The sequence below is a fragment of the Zonotrichia albicollis genome, chromosome 3, assembly GCF_047830755.1.
Source record: "Zonotrichia albicollis isolate bZonAlb1 chromosome 3, bZonAlb1.hap1, whole genome shotgun sequence".
Lineage (NCBI taxonomy): Eukaryota > Metazoa > Chordata > Aves > Passeriformes > Passerellidae > Zonotrichia > Zonotrichia albicollis.
The window spans coordinates 100,842,382-100,862,059 of NC_133821.1; the positions used below are offsets into that span (position 1 = coordinate 100,842,382).

The window sequence follows — 19,678 nt, forward strand, 5'->3', positions numbered from 1 at the left end:
CCGCGGTGTTCCCCGGTGTTCCCATGTCCCTCCCCCGGGGCGAACTTTGGCCAGCGCCGCCTGTCCGCCCCGGTGCTGCCAGGGCCGGGACAAAAGGCACACACTGACACGTGATGGGCGCCGGGCTTCATAAATGGGACCGGAGCGGGGCGGAAGGCGGGGGGGACGCAGCGGCGGCGTGTGCCGGAGCCACGCCGGGCGCCCGGCGGCTCCCGCGCTGCCTCCCCGCGCCGAGGCGGCGGCGGGCGGAGGCGGCGGAGGAGGGGGCGGGCGGGCGGCACATGGAGCGGCGGCGGCGGCAGGGCGGCGGAGCCCGGCGTGCCGCCTGAGCCGGGCGAGCGAGGGCGGCGGTGGTCGGAGAGGAGGCGCCGAGGGGAGGGAAGCGAAGAAGGGGAGGCAGCCGGGGGGGAGAAGTCTCCCACCTCCTCCTTCCCCTCACCGGCACCGCCTCCTCGGCGCTCCCCAGTGCCGGGGTGCCCGGGTGGGGCGGCGCTCCTGCTCCCTGCCGGGGGTCGGCGCGGCCGGAGCGGGCGGGGAACGCGGCCGGTGCCGTGCGGAGGGTAAGGACGGCGCGGGCGGCGGGGGGGCAGGGGAGGGCGGCGGGTGCCCCCCGGTCGGGGGCCGGGGACCCTTCGTCCTCCTCAAAGTTTGTTGGCGGCGTGGGTGGGAGAGGGTTTTTCGGGGAATGACACCGCCTGCCCCGACGGGCGGAGGGGAGGCGGCTGCCTGCGGAGCATCCCTCCCCGCGATCCGCCGCTGCGTCCCGCGGCGAGCGCGACCCACGCTGCGGCGGAGCCGGGGACCGCGCGGGTCTCGCCTGCGCCCCGGGCACGGCCCCGCGCCGCCGCCTCGGGCGAGTCGGAGTAGCCCGGGGGCACCCGGGACAAGCCGGCGGTCCCGGGAGCGCAGTGTGGCTCCGCGAGCCCGGCCGGAGGAGCGGGACCCGGCGGCCGAGGGGAGCCCTGCAGCGGGCGGGGTGCGGGCGGCTGGTGGCGTTATGGTTAACACGCGTCTATTCTTCTGTGCGCGGAGCCGGTAGCCTCCCGGGCTCCCACAGGACCTTATCTGACACCGGAGGTTTTTCCTCTCGTCCTGACCCACTGGTGATTTACAGCGGGTAGCATTCAGCCCGGCTTTCCTGTGCACTTTTCCTCTCAAAACTCTCTCTGTGAGGCTGTGACCGAAATAAAAGGCGGTTCGCAATTTTGCGCGCAGTGATGTTCCGTTAAAAAATGTCACTTAGTCGTTCAGCACCCTCAGAATATCAGTAGGGTTTGTTGGTTGGTTGCTTGGTTTGTTTTTGTCTGAAATTTGGAAGTCTGGGGGGGGAAGGAGCTGAAAAAGAGTGAGCCTTTTAAACTTCACGCAGCGTTTGTCATGTGAAATCTTCATCTGTTGAGAAATAATTTTGAGTAACCAGATGGGCTTATTTCAAATGGGCATCTTTTTGTCTCAAAGACGTCTGCAAATCTCCATTGAGAATACTCCTGGATGAGGTATGTACCGAGCCTTTGGTAGGAGAGAGCTCATTACTGTGATTGCAGTTTGATTAAGTAAAATGGTGTCAGAAGATGAAGTCCATAGTTTTCCTTCTTTCTCTAAAATTGTTATCACTGTTATTTTCTCTATGGTAGCAAATTATAACATTAAGAGTTTCGGCACATGTTTTTTTTTTTTCTTTCAGAAGATAAAGGCTCATATATAACATACAGCCAGATAACAAAATTCCCCCTGAGTCCCTGCTAGGGTTTAAAAAAAAACAAACAAACAAAAACAATGTAGCTTTTTTAACCTGCTAAAGGTGTAGTAATTTTTTTTCCTTTTTTCTTAGATGCATCATGTTGTTTTCATTGTTATTGTTCACCCTTTCTTAAAGGAATATGGCATTCTCTGCTGGGGGTGGCATTGCTGTTAAGGCGAAGAATCAGAGCGCTACTAAATATGATGTTTAATAACAAAATGTACAGCATTGCTAAAATTACTTGGCTGTGCTTAATTATTTTTGTGTTACACCTCATATCAACCACCAGCATGTGTTTTTCCTTCTCAAGAAGAGAAAAACACCCTGTGACTATAGTAGGAATATTTATTATGCAGGCAGAGTTTATTAAATCAGTCATAAAAGAAATGAACGTAACATCTTTAAACAGTTCAGAAGATGAATGTGTAATTCCTGATTTGCTTGAGGTTAAAATTAGTTTTGTAGCAACGAGTAACAGCTTTGCTTTATTATCTGTTGGTCGTTGGAATAAGAGGCAGAACCATTTGAATAAAACCATTTTAAAGCAGAATTCATAAAAACAATAATTGTTTGACTGAGCCAGCAGGCACCCATTGCCAGAAAGGAAAAAAAAAAAAGTTGGCTAGGTAAAGAAATTGACTTATTTGCTGAGAATTTTGCTCATTGACCAGTCTGTGGTACCTAAACACACAGGAATGGAATCAAAATATCTATAAAACTCAAGGTGCAGGTGGGAGCAGGTTACAGTATTGTGAGGATGAGCCGGTGGATGCCTTTGATCCTGGCTGTTGTTCTTTGATGAATGATGTGAGCTCAGTTGCATAAAGGACCCCGTTAAAGGCTTTCATGCTCTGTTGAAGGACTGACAGGTCTTAGCCAGTGCAAACCTCTCTTTAACTTCCCCTATTACAAGTTTTTGATTGGGCAGCAGAAGTTTAGAAAGAAATAACTTTATTTTTTTCTTTTTGAAGCCATTTTTGACTTTCAGCCTTTAATGTGGCTGTCTCTAAATGCTTGCATCCCACTGGGAATTTTGGTGCTGAAAATGCTACACACTAGAGAGGGAGAGCTGACATGGTTTTCTTTTTTATTGAGTTGAGGTGAGGTAGGTGAGGAGACTAAGAATCAAAACTCATGTATTAATTTAGTATTGCCCAAGATTTTTATAATACATTGCCATTCTTGATGCTGCAGGTCCCATGCACTCTCTTCTGCTCTCCTAGTTTCTCTAATTCTGCATGGTTCAAAGAGAAATTACTGTAACTTCTCAAATGCAAACTTTGTGACCTATCTAGTGACCTACCTAGGCATCTGCAGAATTCATTTTTCTCAATGGTGATTGTTATTAATTTCTTTCCAGATGTCTATTTTGTCTTTATTTGGCAGTCCTCATGAAACAGTAAATTATTTTTTTGCTGCAATTTCTGAAATAGTTTAGGCTATGTAACATGATGAATGTTCTACAAAACCGCTCATTGACCATTTAGGTGAGAATGTGGAGATTTTTCTCTTCTCTAGCAGCAAATTCGCAGTCTGGTGATGGTTTAAAATTCATACTGTGGGCGACCCTAAACTGGGATTTGGCCAAGTTCAAAGCAGCTATGCAGATGGACACACAAGACAGAAGGCAGAGGGAAATAGACCCTTTTAATCATAACAAGGCTGCTCTTGTTTTCTTATCTACAGTGGAAATGCATGCAAGTCCCTTGTACCTAAAAGCAAGCTTGCAAATGTGCCAGAATAGACAGCAAGAGCATTTGCTACTAATGCAAAGTTAAAAATGTGACAACCTGTCTTCTCAGTGCTGCTTGCTCTGTATGTCTCCATTTCTAGACTGACACTGTACTGCTGCCAAAAGTGCACATCCCATCACTGTTGGTGGGATAAGGATTTCCCCCCAAACTCACACCCTTTGAAAGTGTGTGGCTTTGTTAATGACTGCTGAAACCATCTATGACCTGTCCTTTTGAAATGGCTGTAAGGACTTATAAATCAATTTCTTGTTAGAAAGAACTTTTTTTTTCCCCTTTTTCCCGAAGGTACCATTGTTGCCCGTGAAAAATGATTGGGTTTGCAACATAAGGTCGGAACACATTTTATTCTGCCATTTGTGCCTCATGCAGGGGCATTATGGTGGTGCACACCCCAAGCTTGATTCTGCTTCTCTTCAGTAGGAACATCCTTTCTTGGTGAAACTGACCACATCCAAATTACCGACAAAATAGGTATTTCATTACAGTGTATGACAATGTGATGTTCGCTTCTTATACCTTGGCTGGACTGTTGGTGAAAGTGGATGTTCTCTACAATTCAGATGTTGCATTGTTTGTGTAGATTGAGGCTAGATGGCATCAAATAGTGCCTCATCCTTTGTTAACCTCTTTTATGGCAATTATGTATTCTTAAGAAAGATGTGTTTACTCACTACAAAGTGCTGAGCAGAAGCAGGTCTGTACTGTCAATTCCCTTTCAGCCCTCACTGGAGTAGTTTCCATCTTTCTGCATTTTAATAAACATTTCAAAGTTTATGTTTAGGATCTTGAGGGGCTCCCCCCTTCCTGTTCTCCTGAGGATGTGAAACATGCTCTCAGAAATTGCTGCTCTTAGTCAGTTGTGCCTCTGTTTTAAGGAATGCAGCTCTGAAGTCCAGACTATGTACATGCTTGGGATGTTAGGTGACATATATATACATACATGCAAAATAACTTTTGCAGGATCTCAGTGATTGATATATTTAGATTCTTGCTTTTAGCCAAAAAAGCTGTGTATAAGGGGATTCAGAAGGATGTTCAGCAATCATCTTGCCTATATTTTTAGTACCTACACTTGTCTGCATGTACTCTAGCACTTGAAATTTAGGTTTATGCATGACATACTGCAGGGTTTGTGAGACTTCTTCCTCTAGGCATGTGATTTTTTTGTTTATGTCTATTTGTAAGTTTATGCATAGGAGTATACCTATATATATAAAGTCATAACTCATCCCTCAGTATATTTTAGCTATTTTTCCAAGTCTGATGTAATATTGGTTGGAGTCTCCCCACAATTTGTTGTTCTGCTACTTGGATATCAAATTCTACTGTAATTCTTTTTAATTTCTCCTCTTCCCTCCCTCTCTCCTTTTTTTAAGAAAAGAAAAGCATCTGCATATTTCAAAGACATACACCATTGCCAAGCAATCTGGCATAGTGGCTTAATATGCTGGCAAATAATTTCACAAGTTATTTGTGTGTGTGAAGGCAGTATATTTGAATATCATTATATTGTGAATGTAACTATGAAGACAGTTATCTGAGCTTGTTTAAATCTTAGGAAAGGCCAGACATCTCCAGAAATGAAAAAATGGTTTTCATTTTTTAATTGGGAGTGTGTATTTTTGTCCTTTGCTAATGCTGGTGGCACGGGACATGGCAGTTGCCAAAAGCCTATTTGTCCTAGCTTCTCAGCATTGCCAGTACTTGATGGCCTAAAAAAAGTCTGCAGGAGAGGCAGACTCTTGAAGACTGAGTTAGAAGGGATGTTGCTTTGCAATGTGTTGCTGGCCTTCTGTTCACTAACATTTGTCGTTGACTCTGAACCTGTTTTTCTTTTTTTTTGGCGTGTTTTTCCATCGTATGGGTCACTCAGTGGCTCCATTTGAGCACTCTCTTCCTTTCCACCTTTGAAGTCCATATCCTGTATGTCATTTTCCTTAAGCAGTTTGATTTTTGTTAATGTTCCTGGCCAGATTTGCTCAGCTAACTTCTCCTGAGTGTCCCCAGCCTGGTCCCAACTGTCAGCGTGTATAATGCTGTCCTTTTCTCTGACCTTACCAAGGATGGCTTCTCAGAGCCCTTTGCATCTTTCTTCATCATTTGAATACAGATCAAAAATGGACTTTCAAAAGAGCAAGTCATTGCCTGCAGAGTGAGCAGTGGATCTGTTCTTTCTTTATGGTGAGATCTGAAAAATCCCACTAGCTTTATCTTTCAGCTTACGGAGGTGTCTCTGAAGTTCGCACAGATCAGAAGAGGAGGGAGGTTTTCTCTCGTGAATTTTCTTCTCCACCTGATCTGCTTTCCTCCAGCCCGTCACAAAGGCAATTCTTCTCTTTCTCTAAAATCTGCTTTCCTCCAGCCCATCACAAAGGCAATTCTTCCCTTTCTCTAAAATCTGTATCGCTGCCTCACTGAGGCACTTCCACTTGGGTCTTCCTTTCTTACCTTTCTCCACTTTGCTCCTGTCTTGCCTGGAGATGTCTTATTCCCAGTATAAGGACAGTAGTTATCTTTCCTCTCTCCTAGCAATCCTTACCACACCAATGACTTAAACCCCATTACCATTGCTCTTGGCATCTCCTTGCTATCTCATGATTTCTTTAATTAAAACTTGTTATAGCCAGTTTGTTGAGGGGGGATGAGAAGACAGGCATATACTCTATGCAGTTTATGAGAATTCTCCCTGGAGCCTGATGTTTTTGCTATTTTTCTGTCTCTAAACCTTACTCTTTTAATAAAGTTCTTTAATATCTTCTGCTGCAACAAATTTGTGACCTTCTGTGTTCTGTTCTGGTCATTGGATGGAAACTATTTTCTAGGAGTGGTTCTCTCCCTCTCTCTCTCTTTTCTTCCCAATAAATGTGGTTTTTCTCCGGTTTGATCTTCTAGACATTACATTCTTCTGGAGACCTTTAGCATTTAGCATCCAATGGAGCCTGGTCTTTTATGTCCTGCTCTGTTGTTTCAAATTACTTCTCTCCCTTAAACTACACATGTACTAAGCTGCCATTTCTTCTAGGTACTTCCAGGAGATTGAGTGTTAACCCCTTATCTCTTTTGCACCTGGCTGGGCTGCTCTGTCTCCATTTAACATTTATGTCAGCAATAAGTGCCTGCACCATTTGAAATTAGAGAATGGATAGAGAAAAGGCTGGAAATGAGAGGATTTCTGTTGGAATTTTAAAATCCGAGATGAACTCCTTTGTGATAAACTTTGAGAGTTCAAAATTAACCAGTTTCCATTCCAGTTCTCTTCCATTTTCTTCAAGTACCACGGTATTGTATCAAACTTTTCATATTATCTGTCCATTCTTCTTCATTGGAAAAGAAGAATAGAAAGTCCTTTATTGGGAAACCAGTCCTTAAACTCTGATTTTAAGCAAGTAACAAGGTCATGATTGCTTCACTGTTTCCTTTCATCTGAGTCTTTCATACTTCAGCAAGATTTCTCATCCTCTTTCAAAATTCTATCTTTAGATGAAATTAAGACAATATGAAGTAAACTGTGAAAGGTGTTTAAATCTAGAATTTTACAATAGCCACCTCTGCCTTCCATCCCTTCTCCCAAAAGCTGGGCAGAGCAGGTAGCTCTAGTTTCCTGTAAATATTACCCTGATGGTCCCCTTGGCTGGTTTGTGACTTCAGTACTTCATCTTGTCTATAACTAGGTGGGAAATGTGTTGTATAAGGGGTTGTGTTTTACAGGCTGAGGAGTTTTGGGTGACCTCAGGAGTTCTAGAGATTTTTCACAGACAGACAGGGCAGCTGCCCCCACACTTCCTCCTCTGCATCTCTGTGGGATGCAGGAGGTGCATCCTTGATTTGCTTAATTCAGAGGAAGGGCTTCAAGCTAAGCTTCTCATCAGGCATGCACCCTGCCTCTTGGAATATCACTTGGTGTCTTTATTTCTGGATGTTTAGCTCTCAATCCAACATGGAACAACTCGAGCAGTTCAGAGATGGGCAGCAGGATGTAGAGGTTGCCAGCACGCTCACCTGGCTCACAGAGAGCAAAGTTTTGTCCTTCTCCCATACCAGAAGGAGCAGGACTTCAGCCTTGCTTTTTGAACCTCTGATATTAGACACATGTATATGCTCTGGCTGTTTGGGATGTGAGGTGCAGCCTCCTTTTCTCTGTACCTGCAAATCACCTGTGCTGAAACTGGCACACATATTGCCAACTTTGGACGGAGGAAATAATACTATTCCTTTAAAAGTATTGTCCATCACTGATTAACACCCTGTTTTCCCCCTTGTTTTGTTTTTGTTCAGGTTGTCAGCTGCTGGATGCTGGGGGGTGTCACATAGGAGCTATTTGCCCACAAATTGGAACAGTGCAGCCCTTATCCTGCTAGTGTGCAAACGGTATGTTAATTAACACAAATAACCATGTACATGTGCCTTCTTGCTAATTAAGGTTCAGCTTGCCAAAGATATGATCGTGTTACATAAGAACAAAATTGGGTTCATTACTTGCATGCCCTAGTTTACCCCATAGCTGATAGTGCCTTGCTGTTATCTAGAAGATAACATCCCTAATTTGCTCCTCTCCTAGTGTCTGTGCTCCTTCCCGATCCCTCACACAGAGAAAATTCTGACTGAAATGAATGCAAGTTTTCCTGAATTAGGAGTGACAGCATATTTGCCATTTTTAGCTAGGAGTAGCACAGTTTTGGAGATGGAGTAGTAAACCAGTAAATAGGATAGGGGTAGCATTGCCTTCGCATTCTTCTCAGCATGTGTTTTTTCCTTGCTTGGTGTTACTGAGTCTGAGAGTGCCATTTCTCAGTCTGCACATTTCTTTCTCTAAGGCTTGGAAACCTTGTACTGTCCTCGAAGCTGTATTGTCCATCGCCATATGGGATAAGGTAATTATTAGCCATATAAATTTTCATTTTATAGGACAGTTCTAATTCTAGAGGCCAACAGTTACCATGGTAGATCTCATTTCTCTCACAGTTTTACAGCTGACTGCATATGAGTGTAAATTATTGCTGTTTCTCCTGTGGTACTACTTTGTGGACCCAGTTTGGGAGAAGTCCCACTTATTGGGCACTCTGCAAACTTATCAGAAGATGATGCCTATCTCTGAATGTCTTAGAACCTTATAAGGTATAAACAAAGAATGTGCATTTGTATATTTTTATGCATTCAGAAATTGATAGAATTCTTCCTACTTGTCCTTTAGCCTGTTCTTAATTAAGTATGATTATCATAGAATAAATGTATAGACATGGAGATCAAAATATTTTCTAAAATGGAAGCCAAAAAGCTTTGATTGTGGATTCCCCTTTCTTGTTTTGATTCCTTTTCTTGCAATGTCAACATTTTTGCAGCTATGAGTATCATCATTGTATTGCTCATAATTACTTCTGGGGAAGAGAATAAATACTCACTCCTTCTATTCAGGCTATTAAAATTGCTTTATCAATCATCTTGTTTTGAAAATTGTAACAAATTCAGCTCTTTTTGTAGACAATGATAAAAACTTTCCAGCTCTCCTGAACAGCAGGAGAAGATAAGTAATAGCATTTTAATGAAGTCATGTTCTTGTTCCCCAAGTGAACTGGTCTTGTGAACCAGCAAGAAGTCCAGAGGAGGTATAATTCCCCCTGTTGTCCTTGATGATGGGTTACCAGCCTCTTATGTACTATATATTTTTTATTTTACCTTTAGTGTATTTACATTCTGATATCCAAGCATCTTTTAGGGCTATATGTAACCACACAATGGAGGGCACTAGTAAGGCTTGCCCCTTCAATTCTTCACTAATTCTTTCGCTTTGAAGGCAGAGCCTTACAACTTTGTGTCTCCAACCTTCAGGTGGTGTTTAACAACACCTCGTGTGTTTGATCCCTGGTAGAGTGGGCAGGGAAAAAGGGCCGAAGGAAGTTGGACGCTGCCGCTGCAGACGGCTCAGCCGGGAGTTTGTCAAAGCCACTCCACCTAGTGGCGGTCACTTGGCACAGCTGGGCTGGCAGTGCCCGTCAACAGCTGCCGGGTGATGGAGAACGGACTAAAATGGTGCTCAGCTACGATTGTTCTGCTCTGGTCTACAAGATAAAAGATCCTTGAAGTTTTTCTCTGTTGTTTAATTCTTATCTGCAATCATAATTCAGTACTTGCTGTGACTTGCATGCAGTTGTGGAAGTACGCGAAACATTTTGAGTGCCAGTGTTGGTGCAGCCTCTCCTTCATATTTAATCAATGTTTCAGTCCTTTTAAAAGCTCTTGTAAAATGAGTGAGGTAGTTGAGCTCATTTATGAAAGGAATGAAGCTGAGAGCTTTAAAAACTCAAAGTTGGAAGAGCGGATTCTGGCAGGGCAGGAGAGTTCTTGGCAGGACAGGGAGGCTCTCCCTTACTTTCAGTCTGCCCATAGGGGAGCTTTCTGCAGCACACAGCTGTCACTCCAGCCCCAGGGAGAGAGGATGAACCTGTGTGGAGGACACTTCTTCCCTGTGGAAGCTCTGAGAAGCCAGAGGGGCTCCTGGAATATTTCCTGTGGAGATGGTCATGGCTCTTAGGCAGAACAGGTTTGGGTTGCGTTGAAGCCAGCTGCAAAGAGCAGTGTGGCTGCATGGTGTGGAGTGTCTGCTTTCACGGGTGCTGCCTGCTCACCACTCCAGGTTTGGACAGAAATGCTCAGAGCCAAAATGTGTGTGACACTGGCATTGCTTCTGTCACTGTCTTTTCTTTCTATGTCAAATGGTGCAGCACCTGTGTCCTGATATCTGCAGTGCCAGAGATCCAGTCTTGTTTTCGCCAGACAGCAATGGAAAACATCACTGATCTCTTCAGTGCATTTTAGTAGTGAGCTTATACTGGGATAAACTAGTATCTAAATTAAAATAAATGAATTTCCTGTAAAGTGTAATTCCAGATCAGGCAAATGGTTGTTTTACTGCAACTTTAATAAAAATCAACTGCAGCTTGAATAGGTGCATGCACACATACTGCTAGAAATTTCCAATTAGGATATTCCCAGCAGCAAACAAAACCAAAATTAATGTTAGCAGCATCCCCCAAAGCCTAAACTACACTACTAATGAACTCCCAAGTACTCTGAAAGAAAGCTCTCTTTGCAGAGACAATAAGGTGAAAATTACTGTAATAATCTCAATGTAAAAATACAGAGGAAAAAAAAAATCATTGACATTCAAAGTAAGACTTGCCTCTCCTGATCCCATTAACCATGTTGTTAGCATAGCATATGCATGCATAGTGATATTGTCACATAACTCACTGCCACCTTCAAAAGAGCACACAAGAATCCGTGTTCTTTCATTTGTATTTCAAATAAAGGTACGGGTTGCATGGCACCTAATTCTGAGAAAGTCTGTGCTTGACATGACTCCAGCAGGGATCAGCTACCTCATAACAATTTGTTTGTCTGTCTAGCAGAAGTGCTCAGTTGAATACAATTTATGAAGCTTTCCTCAGACATAATCTTCTCGACATGGGGCTGTGGCTTTACTCATTAAAATGGTTCCCTTCTGTCAAAAGCTTGAATAGTAGAGGATACCACAGCAATCATTACATATTTATAGAACTACTTTTTTATTTAATATTTTTGGGTAGTTTTCAAATTAATAACACGTTCTTCACTTCTGGTTGTAAAATGGTGTTACAATGCCAAGCTTAAAGTTGCCGGGCTTCACCCAAAGCAGATTTATCAGCGGAGTCATCTGTGCAGCGTGTAACATCTGCAAATTCTCTAGGAACAGCTATAAAACAGAAAAGTACCTTCCATATTAGATGATTGCTGTTCATTTTTAATGTATGCTTCAGTGACATTTCCCTCCTTCACTGCCCACGCCCTCAAAATTAAATTCCCTAATACTGTCTGTCTAATAATTATTTGCTGAGCAAACTGTCTGCAAAAGCTGACTCAGCCAGTATATTTTGTGTGTTGTGTCTATCCCAGTAAGGGTTGTTTGTATTCATACTTTCTTGCAGCATTGGAGTTGCAGTGTCTTCTGAAGGTCTAAGTTCATATATTCCCTTTAATACTCAATGTCCAGGCCTGCTTAATAAAAGGCAAAACTTGAAAGAGCTATGGAAAAAGTCTTGGGTGTTCATATGCTATAAGGGCAGTATAAATATATCATCAGCCAAGTGATCTCTGCTTCTTTGGAAATGCTCATGATTTCACATATTTTTGAGTACTGCTATTGTTGTAGAGAGGCATTCTTCTTTGCTATAGTTATCATGGGAAAAGAGAGCAGTGGTACCTGCTGTGCATGTCTTCTCTTTAGGAGTTGAGGTGATCAGTACTCTGATTTTGTACTAAATAAACTCTTGCAGCCTTTCTGAGCATTTATTGTCAGTTGTGTAAAGTGAACAGGTTAGGTCAGTACAAGCCTATGTACTGGCATCTAGGATTTCTTGAGTGCAACAATTTCCTCCACCCTAAAAGCAAGAAGAAGCTTGGTTTGCTCCTGTTGCTGATTAATCATCGAGATGTCCCATAGCAGATGTAGAATATTTGTAGCACACAGAAAGAGTGATTCTGGCTCTTATTTGTATTCAGATCACTCTCATCCATTGAGGTGGTGGAAGGGGGCCCTAAAGCAGATGTTCAATCCATATTCAAGGCATTTTCTATCAGCAAAGTAATATAAAGGAGTACAGCATAACAAGAGCTGTAAGATTTGTCTTATATGTCGATGCATGCTCAGTTGCTGATAGGGTCCTCTCCCAAGGGAACCCTGACCAGGAGTTGTTCCCCACAACTAGTCACCATCCATGAGCAAAGGCTGTACTTGACAGATCTGAGACCACTGGCTACTTGGGTACCTTCTGCTGGGTCCCCCCAGTTTTGGAGGGGACAGAATGTTTTTGAGGGTGTCCCCAGGGGTACAAATCACATTACAATGCTTCTCACAGAAGCAGTAGCTCCTGGTTCCTTTTGCCTGGAATTTTGGCCACGGCTTAAACTTGGTGCCATGTTTATCTAGGCAAACTTGAACCGTCCTTACTGAGACTTCTGCTGTGTACAGAGCAGATCACTGATTCAGTGACATAGCACGGCTGTCACCTTTCCTGAAACTGTGGACAGAGCTGGGTAACAGCTGGGTAACCCACCTCCCTCATATTGCACAAACATCCCAGTACCTTAGTTTGCTTACCAGAAGGAAGGAATACAGTAATCTTTGTATAGGAGTGTAATGAAACTATATATTTATTGATCAAATACCTTGCTAATAAGTTTGCAGTAGCAAGTTCAGGATGTTAATAGACCTCAGATTGCCATTGCAGGATAATAAGAATATAGAGGCATACTGGGCGAACTGTGAAATCTGGAGTGCGTGGCTCTGTCCCTATCGCCTCTCTGTTGTCAATTTTTCAAAACCCTCTGTGCCTTTTGAAAGAAAAACAAAGAAGGTGGTGACTCAGTTTGGTGCTGCTCCTGCAGTGGCTCTTGGTATTATCTAAATGAAGCAAGCCCAAGGAATATTGGTCTGCAAGGTGCTTTGCAATCAGGAGCTGAGAAAAATATCTTTCTGGTGGAGCAGCTCACAAGGTTTTGATGAGAAATGAAAATTTCTTTCCTGTGAAACACTCAATTCCCTGTGCCTCTGTTTTTCATGTTGCTTCTTAGTGTAATTCAGTTTTAGTGAAATCTAGGTGATTTCTCTCAAAGTGCTTAACCCACCCTGATTTCCCACAATGTCAAAGTTAGATCTGCACTGAATACCAGAGAAGGGTTGATTTTGTTTGACACAGTTCAGCTAAGTTGTCCGTGGAGTTTGTCTCCCTGTTTATGTTAATGAAGTCTGATCTTTTCCTCATATAGGACTTCCTCCGATGCATTTTTCCATCCCCCAAGTATCTCTGAAACCAACAAGACTGGGGTTATGAAGTCAATTCTAGATGGCCTCGCAGATACAACCTTCCGAACAATCACGACAGATCTCCTTTACGTGGGCTCCAACGATATCCAGTACGAAGACATGAAAGGTGACATGGCATCCAAGATGGGGTACTACCCCCAAAAGTTCCCCCTTTCTTCCTTCAGGGGTGATCCTTTCCAGGAAAAAATGACTGGAGGAGATGATTCCCTGTTGAGCATTATTCCCTCAGAGCAGGTCAACATCACAGAGTTTTACAACAAGTCCCTGTCCACTTTTAAGGATAATGAGGAGAATATACAGTGCGGGGAGAACTTTATGGATATGGAGTGTTTTATGATCCTGAACCCCAGCCAGCAGCTGGCCATCGCCGTGCTGTCGCTCACCCTGGGCACCTTCACAGTCCTAGAGAACCTCCTCGTCCTGTGCGTCATTCTCCACTCCCGAAGCCTCCGGTGCAGACCCTCCTACCATTTCATCGGCAGCCTGGCTGTGGCCGACCTCCTGGGCAGCGTGATTTTTGTCTACAGTTTTGTGGATTTCCATGTTTTCCACCGGAAGGATAGCCCCAACGTCTTCTTGTTCAAACTGGGTGGAGTTACAGCCTCTTTCACCGCCTCCGTAGGTAGCCTTTTCCTCACGGCAATAGACCGGTACATCTCTATACACAGGCCGCTAGCTTATAAAAGGATTGTTACCCGACCAAAGGCTGTCGTAGCATTTTGTGTGATGTGGACCATCGCTATCGTAATAGCCGTTCTTCCTCTGCTCGGCTGGAACTGCAAAAAGCTCAACTCTGTTTGTTCGGACATATTCCCTCTCATCGATGAGACGTACCTGATGTTCTGGATCGGGGTGACCAGCGTCCTCTTGTTGTTCATTGTCTATGCCTACATGTACATTCTGTGGAAGGCTCACAGCCACGCTGTTCGCATGCTGCAGCGAGGCACACAGAAAAGCATAATCATCCAGTCGACGGAGGATGGTAAGGTTCAGATCACTAGGCCTGATCAAACTCGTATGGACATCAGGTTAGCCAAAACCTTGGTCCTTATCCTAGTTGTTTTAATCATATGCTGGGGCCCTCTCCTCGCCATCATGGTGTACGATGTCTTTGGGAAAATGAACAAGCTCATCAAGACTATCTTTGCCTTCTGTAGCATGCTCTGTTTGCTGAATTCAACAGTGAATCCCATCATCTACGCTCTGAGGAGCAAGGACTTGCGACACGCCTTCCGCAGCATGTTCCCCACCTGCGAAGGGACGGCGCAGCCCCTGGATAACAGCATGGAGTCTGACTGCCAGCACAAACACGCCAACAACGCGGGGAACGTGCACAGGGCTGCCGAGAGCTGCATTAAGAGCACAGTTAAGATTGCCAAAGTTACCATGTCTGTCTCCACAGACACAACTGCTGAAGCGTTGTAAGTCAGAGACTTCTTAGCGTTGTGAAAAAAAGGAGTTTAAGTTTAAAAAAAATAAAAATTTAAAAAATCAACAACAAAGAAAACCAAACCCATGGCTTAACGTGTTTGTACACTCCTGTAATATTTTTTGGTTTGTCATTGTAAACTGAGCGATGATTGTGTTAAGAGCATTACCATCAGCCAGTTCATCAGGTTTTACAATTAGGGATTCTAGCTAAATTTTCACAAGTTTTTCTCAAAAGGTGTTTACTGAATAATAATGTTTCCTGAAAGAGGACAGAGAAAATACCAGATTAGCAATCATTCCTTTGGGGGTGTGAAGAAGAATTGTGAAACCTAATAGAAAAATAAAACGTCCTAAACCAATACCATCAAATAAGAAAAAAAAGCCTTGTAATCATGCTGTTCATTTCAATGTGAAATGTATTTCATGTCTCTAAGTAATAGGAGTTTCTGAATTTTTCCAAAAGCAGCAGTGCTGAGTTTAGAGGTTTTGTAAAACGTGTCGTGTCCCGTGAATTGTGTGCTGTTTTATTATGTGTTATTGATATTTGTCTGATTAAACAAAGTGATAAGGTAGAATTCCGTGGAAATAACGTGAAACGTGATATGTAAACCCCATTGAAAACACTTATTGTATTTGAAGAATTCCTATGAGACATTTTGGAAATTTTACACTTTTAGTGGTCTTCTGTGGACTTAGAGGAGAGGCTTTGTGTTCTTCTGCTAAAATTATTTCCCACTACCCTTTACTTTCATATGCATATGAGACTAACAGCAACAGAGGAATGGAGGAGGAATGTGAGAAAGGAGTGCACTGGTTCAGACTTTTAAATACCACTGCGTTTATACAGAAGCATTATTTTTGGTTGCACAGACTACTGCCCTGCTCTTGGGCGTTGCCTGAACACGAGTACTGAAAAGCAAAGGTTCTGGATATTTGGCTCCTTTAATGGGCATCTGGTTTTAAGCCATGTGCTGGTGTTGGACCACTGAAGACAGCATGTGTCAGACTCAATGTGCGATGTTATCACTGTGCAGTCAATGTGTTCTTGAGGTGTGTCACATTCCTGTTTCCCAGGTCTAAGCAGATTCAGAGCCTGAGATGCCAAACTCTCGTCTTCACTAAAAGAGGAAGGAAATATTGTCAGACTTAGACATTTTCTTATTGTGTGAGTGTGTATATAAATAAATATCTCTGTGTGTGTACGTGTGTGTGCGTGTGTGTGTGTGTGTTTAAGTATTCTAACCAGTGTGAATCATGGTAGCATAGCTATGATAGGACACTATGACCAAATGTAACTGTATTTCTTGTTGCACGCTTTGCACACGAATTCTGTTTCTAAAATTGAGTTCTTCCAATTGATTACTGGTGAAAGTACCGTATTAAGAACATCTTGTTCCACGCCGAAGCGTGTATCCATGTGCTAGAGGAAGCAACCTTTCAGTTGCACTTGAGAATAAAGGGAAACGAGAGGTAAAGAGCATGGAATGAGCCTGCTTTGACAAATGCTGCAGCTGATGGTGTTCCTGAAGACTGAGAAAGCCAGGAGTAAATTGTAGTTTGTTTTAAAATAGTGAGTTCATTCAAATCTGATAGCTTGCATTGAGGTGTGTCTCTCTGAAACCACTGACAAGGTTTGACACTACCAGGAGGAAGTTACTGAAGGAAAATAGTGACTCTGTTCCGTGATGGGACAGTTTCTGCAGCTGGGACTGTCACAAGGAACATGCTACCAGATAGCCTTTGCAGCATGGATATTCTGTGGTTCTGTTCTGAGTCATAAGGTCTGGGATCCTCTACACTGCTGCCATGGTTTTTCAGACTGTTTCTTCATCCTGCTGTCTGATTTCTACCAAAATAGCTGAAAATGCAGCTTAGTCCTTTAGCTGCCTGGCACTTACTGCAGCAGGGGTGACTTTCTCTGTGGCACAGGGCAAGTGGAGCCAAGTCCAGACTGCCCTGCCACCCATCCTTGTGCTTAAGTAGGGAGAGAGAGGGGGCAACAGCCCTGGGTCTCTGCCTCCCTTAGTGCAGGCCAGAGCATGTGGCTGAACAAACACCCAGCTCCTTTCAGCCAGTGGCTCTGTGGGGGTGCACGTGGCTCCAAGTTCAGGCTTGGTGAGGGATGGCATCTCTTAAAGATAAGATTGGACCAGGTGAGGTGCTGAGCAACAGCTGGGAGAGACAGGGGTACTTTCCTCCTCCACCCACCTACCCTGCAGCTTGCCTGTGTGATGGGACAGGGCACTACTGTGCGCTCAAGGGGCCCACTGCAGTCAGCCAAAACCAGTGGATTGCTGAGGATTCCCTGAGCATATCAAGTGCTTCTGAAAGATGTTTCTTATGTCTAGGTCTAGTCCATCCTAAAGCAGTCCTCTTGGAGGAGTGGGGGGAAAGCCCATTTGAAATGTTAAGGGTATTTTAAGAGCCATTTTTGAAACTGTCTTCTTGTGAATTAAATGCAAACTTTGTGGAACTTTGTTGTGCATTCAAGTTCTAAATTTTACGATAAATCATGGGACAATGGGGCTGTCTTGGCACTTAACTTGGTGCTTACTGATATAATAAGAAATAGCATCCTGTGAAATGTTATCGTCTGTCATCAGTATCTTCATTTGCATAATGAGTTTTTCTAAAGCTCTGGGAAGTGCATCGGTTCACTTAGAACCATTTATTAAAGAGTTGGCAACAATTTCCTTACATGTTGCACAGTAAATAGAACTATTCTTTCATTAGAAAAATCTGCTGCTGTTCTGAGATAAGCTGTACTTATACTTCAGCTTTAGGTATTCCTAATTTGCAGTTGGCTACCTTCACTTAGTGATAGCACAGCCAAATGATACTGTGTTCCACAGCCACCCACACCATCGTAATCATCATCATCATCATCATCATCATCATCCACCCACCACCTCTAGTTGCAGTTACGTGTGTGTGTGTGTACCAACTCCAAGTGTCACGTATCTACCGAGAAGACCATCTATGTCACACGTGTGCAGAGTTAGATTCTCGACAGTCTAATTGTATATTTGTATGATACAATCTCCTCAGTGCTGTGCAATCACTATCCACATCTTGCACTGGCCTTTCGATGAAAATTTTAGTGTGTCTGTTGTGAGATTGACAGCGCATTCTACCTGCTGTTATTGGGCTGAATGTATGTAAATAAGTAATTTAAAAAAAAAAGTCATCTGTACAAGCAGTGGCCTAAAAAGTCTGTAATTGTGGACTAGGAAAATTGTTGAAGTTGCTGTGACATCTCAAATACTACCTTTGAATAAACTGTTTACAGGGTCTCTTGGGATGCTGTTTCACAGTGAAAGGAGAATTTTTCCTTGTGATAATATGAGGTAAAGAAATCAGATTACCTGAGATTTTTATTTCCAGTGTTTCGAAGTGGAGAACATAACTCTTTATTGTCTGTAAATCTAACATTATTACTTCCTCTTAGAAGAATATTGTATCATTAGATGTTTGTTTGAGCTGGTAACATTCTTGCAAATGTTGCAATATTTTTCATTAGCAACCTGTATAATAGTTTGTACACAAGTACTGTTCAGATTGTCATGAAAAGTAGCTTTGACCATTTACTTACCAGTAGCAGAATAGTATTTCTGTAAGATTTCCAGTGTATTCCTACCATATCATATTTTATTTCTATAATGTAATTAAACTGTTATTTATTCATGGAGAAAAAGTATTCCTCTGCTTTTTTGTTCTCCAAATTCTGAGATAACTGAGGAAGCCACATGATGATGCTGCCTCATCCCACGATGGTGCTCTACGTTTTGTTTATAAGTTTGTCTGTCAGATTCTGAAACAACTGCTTAAACAACTTGACAACAGGTTGTCAAGCTTTGTGGGTTTTAATTGTACGTTGATGTGTTTGAAGGAGGAGGTAGATCATATATTTTATATTTGTGTATCCAGTACTATGGAGACAAGAGAAATGACAGTTCAAACTTCATCTCCTGTTCCATTATGTAGGCAATTTCCCCTTTCCTCAGTATTAGCCAAAATGCAATAAATTCCCTTTGCCTTCCTCAGATTAATGTTAGCTCAAAGATGTCACATTTAGACAAACCCCTGTACTTCTGAAAAACAAAACACAAAAGAACAGAAGAAAGGAGTACAAATTAAAATAGTGCTGCCAGCAGCAGTGGTGACCTAAATGAGTTATTGGGGGTTGCAAATGTAATCAAAGATTGGAGATAAACAAAGAGTTATTCTAGTTTTGGCCTCTGCCAGTGGGGACAGAGTTGATGGGTGTAGGGAGTGGATGATGAAGTGGCCCAGGAGGGATTCATTGAAGCTGTGCAGGCTCAGCCGTGCCACTGCCTCTGAATCACATTAGAGTGCTCCCACTGCTGCTCATCCACATATGAAAGGAAGGGTTGAAAAGGCCCACTAAATGCTGTAGAAAGGTCCCTGCCTATTTCAGAGGATCAGTTTTCCATATGACTTAATCTCAGATTCACGTTACTTGGGCAATTTTCCTTCTTCACATCTGTGGTTTGAAATCATCCTTAGGGGATAAAGTGAGCATGTCACAGAATCAGGAATCATTTAGGTTGGAAAAGACCTCTAGGATCATCAAGCCCAAACATGAACTGCACACTGCCAAGGCTTGGGATCATGGTTGTGTCACAATAATTTTATTTTTAAAAATTGGGTCAGTGGTGAATTGAGAAAGTCTTGGCAAAGCAAAAGCAACTAGAAATAAAAGATTAGCTCTTAATTTGATCTTTAACAGCATACTACATTTAAATTAAATCTGAATACTTCTTCTAAAAGCTGTCACTTTGAAAGCAGCCAGGAGACAATTCCCTCTGTATTTCCATGGTCATTGGAAAACAAGGCTTATGCTGTCACAAACCAACAGCTCCTCTTGACAGT

At 43.1% G+C, this 19,678-nt stretch overlaps 1 protein-coding gene across 7 annotated transcripts; it reads left to right on the plus strand.

The window, feature by feature from the left end:
* The first annotated feature begins 356 nt into the window (after positions 1-356).
* Positions 357-17,996, plus strand: CNR1 (cannabinoid receptor 1). 7 transcript variants are annotated; one of them, XM_005485975.4, is made up of 4 exons: positions 357-560; positions 7,771-7,863; positions 8,310-8,366; positions 13,297-17,996. In XM_005485975.4, the coding sequence occupies exon 4, from the start codon at positions 13,358-13,360 to the stop codon at positions 14,777-14,779; it is 1,422 nt and encodes a 473-aa protein (XP_005486032.1). In that variant the 5' UTR covers positions 357-560; positions 7,771-7,863; positions 8,310-8,366; positions 13,297-13,357; the 3' UTR covers positions 14,780-17,996. The 7 variants fall into 7 exon arrangements, with proteins under 7 accessions (XP_005486032.1, XP_074394374.1, XP_014121807.1 ...); XM_014266330.3 differs by lacking the exon at positions 357-560 and adding an exon at positions 680-1,496; XM_074538271.1 differs by lacking the exon at positions 357-560 and adding an exon at positions 3,166-3,966.
* The last annotated feature ends 1,682 nt before the right edge of the window (positions 17,997-19,678 follow it).

Coding starts and splice junctions, on each gene's coding strand:
- CNR1 (XM_014266330.3), top strand. Junction 7,864..8,309: donor ATCCTGCTAGTGTGCAAACG/GTATGTTAATTA, acceptor TCTTTCTCTAAG/GCTTGGAAACCTTGTACTGT. Junction 8,367..13,296: donor CCATCGCCATATGGGATAAG/GTAATTATTAGC, acceptor TTCCTCATATAG/GACTTCCTCCGATGCATTTT.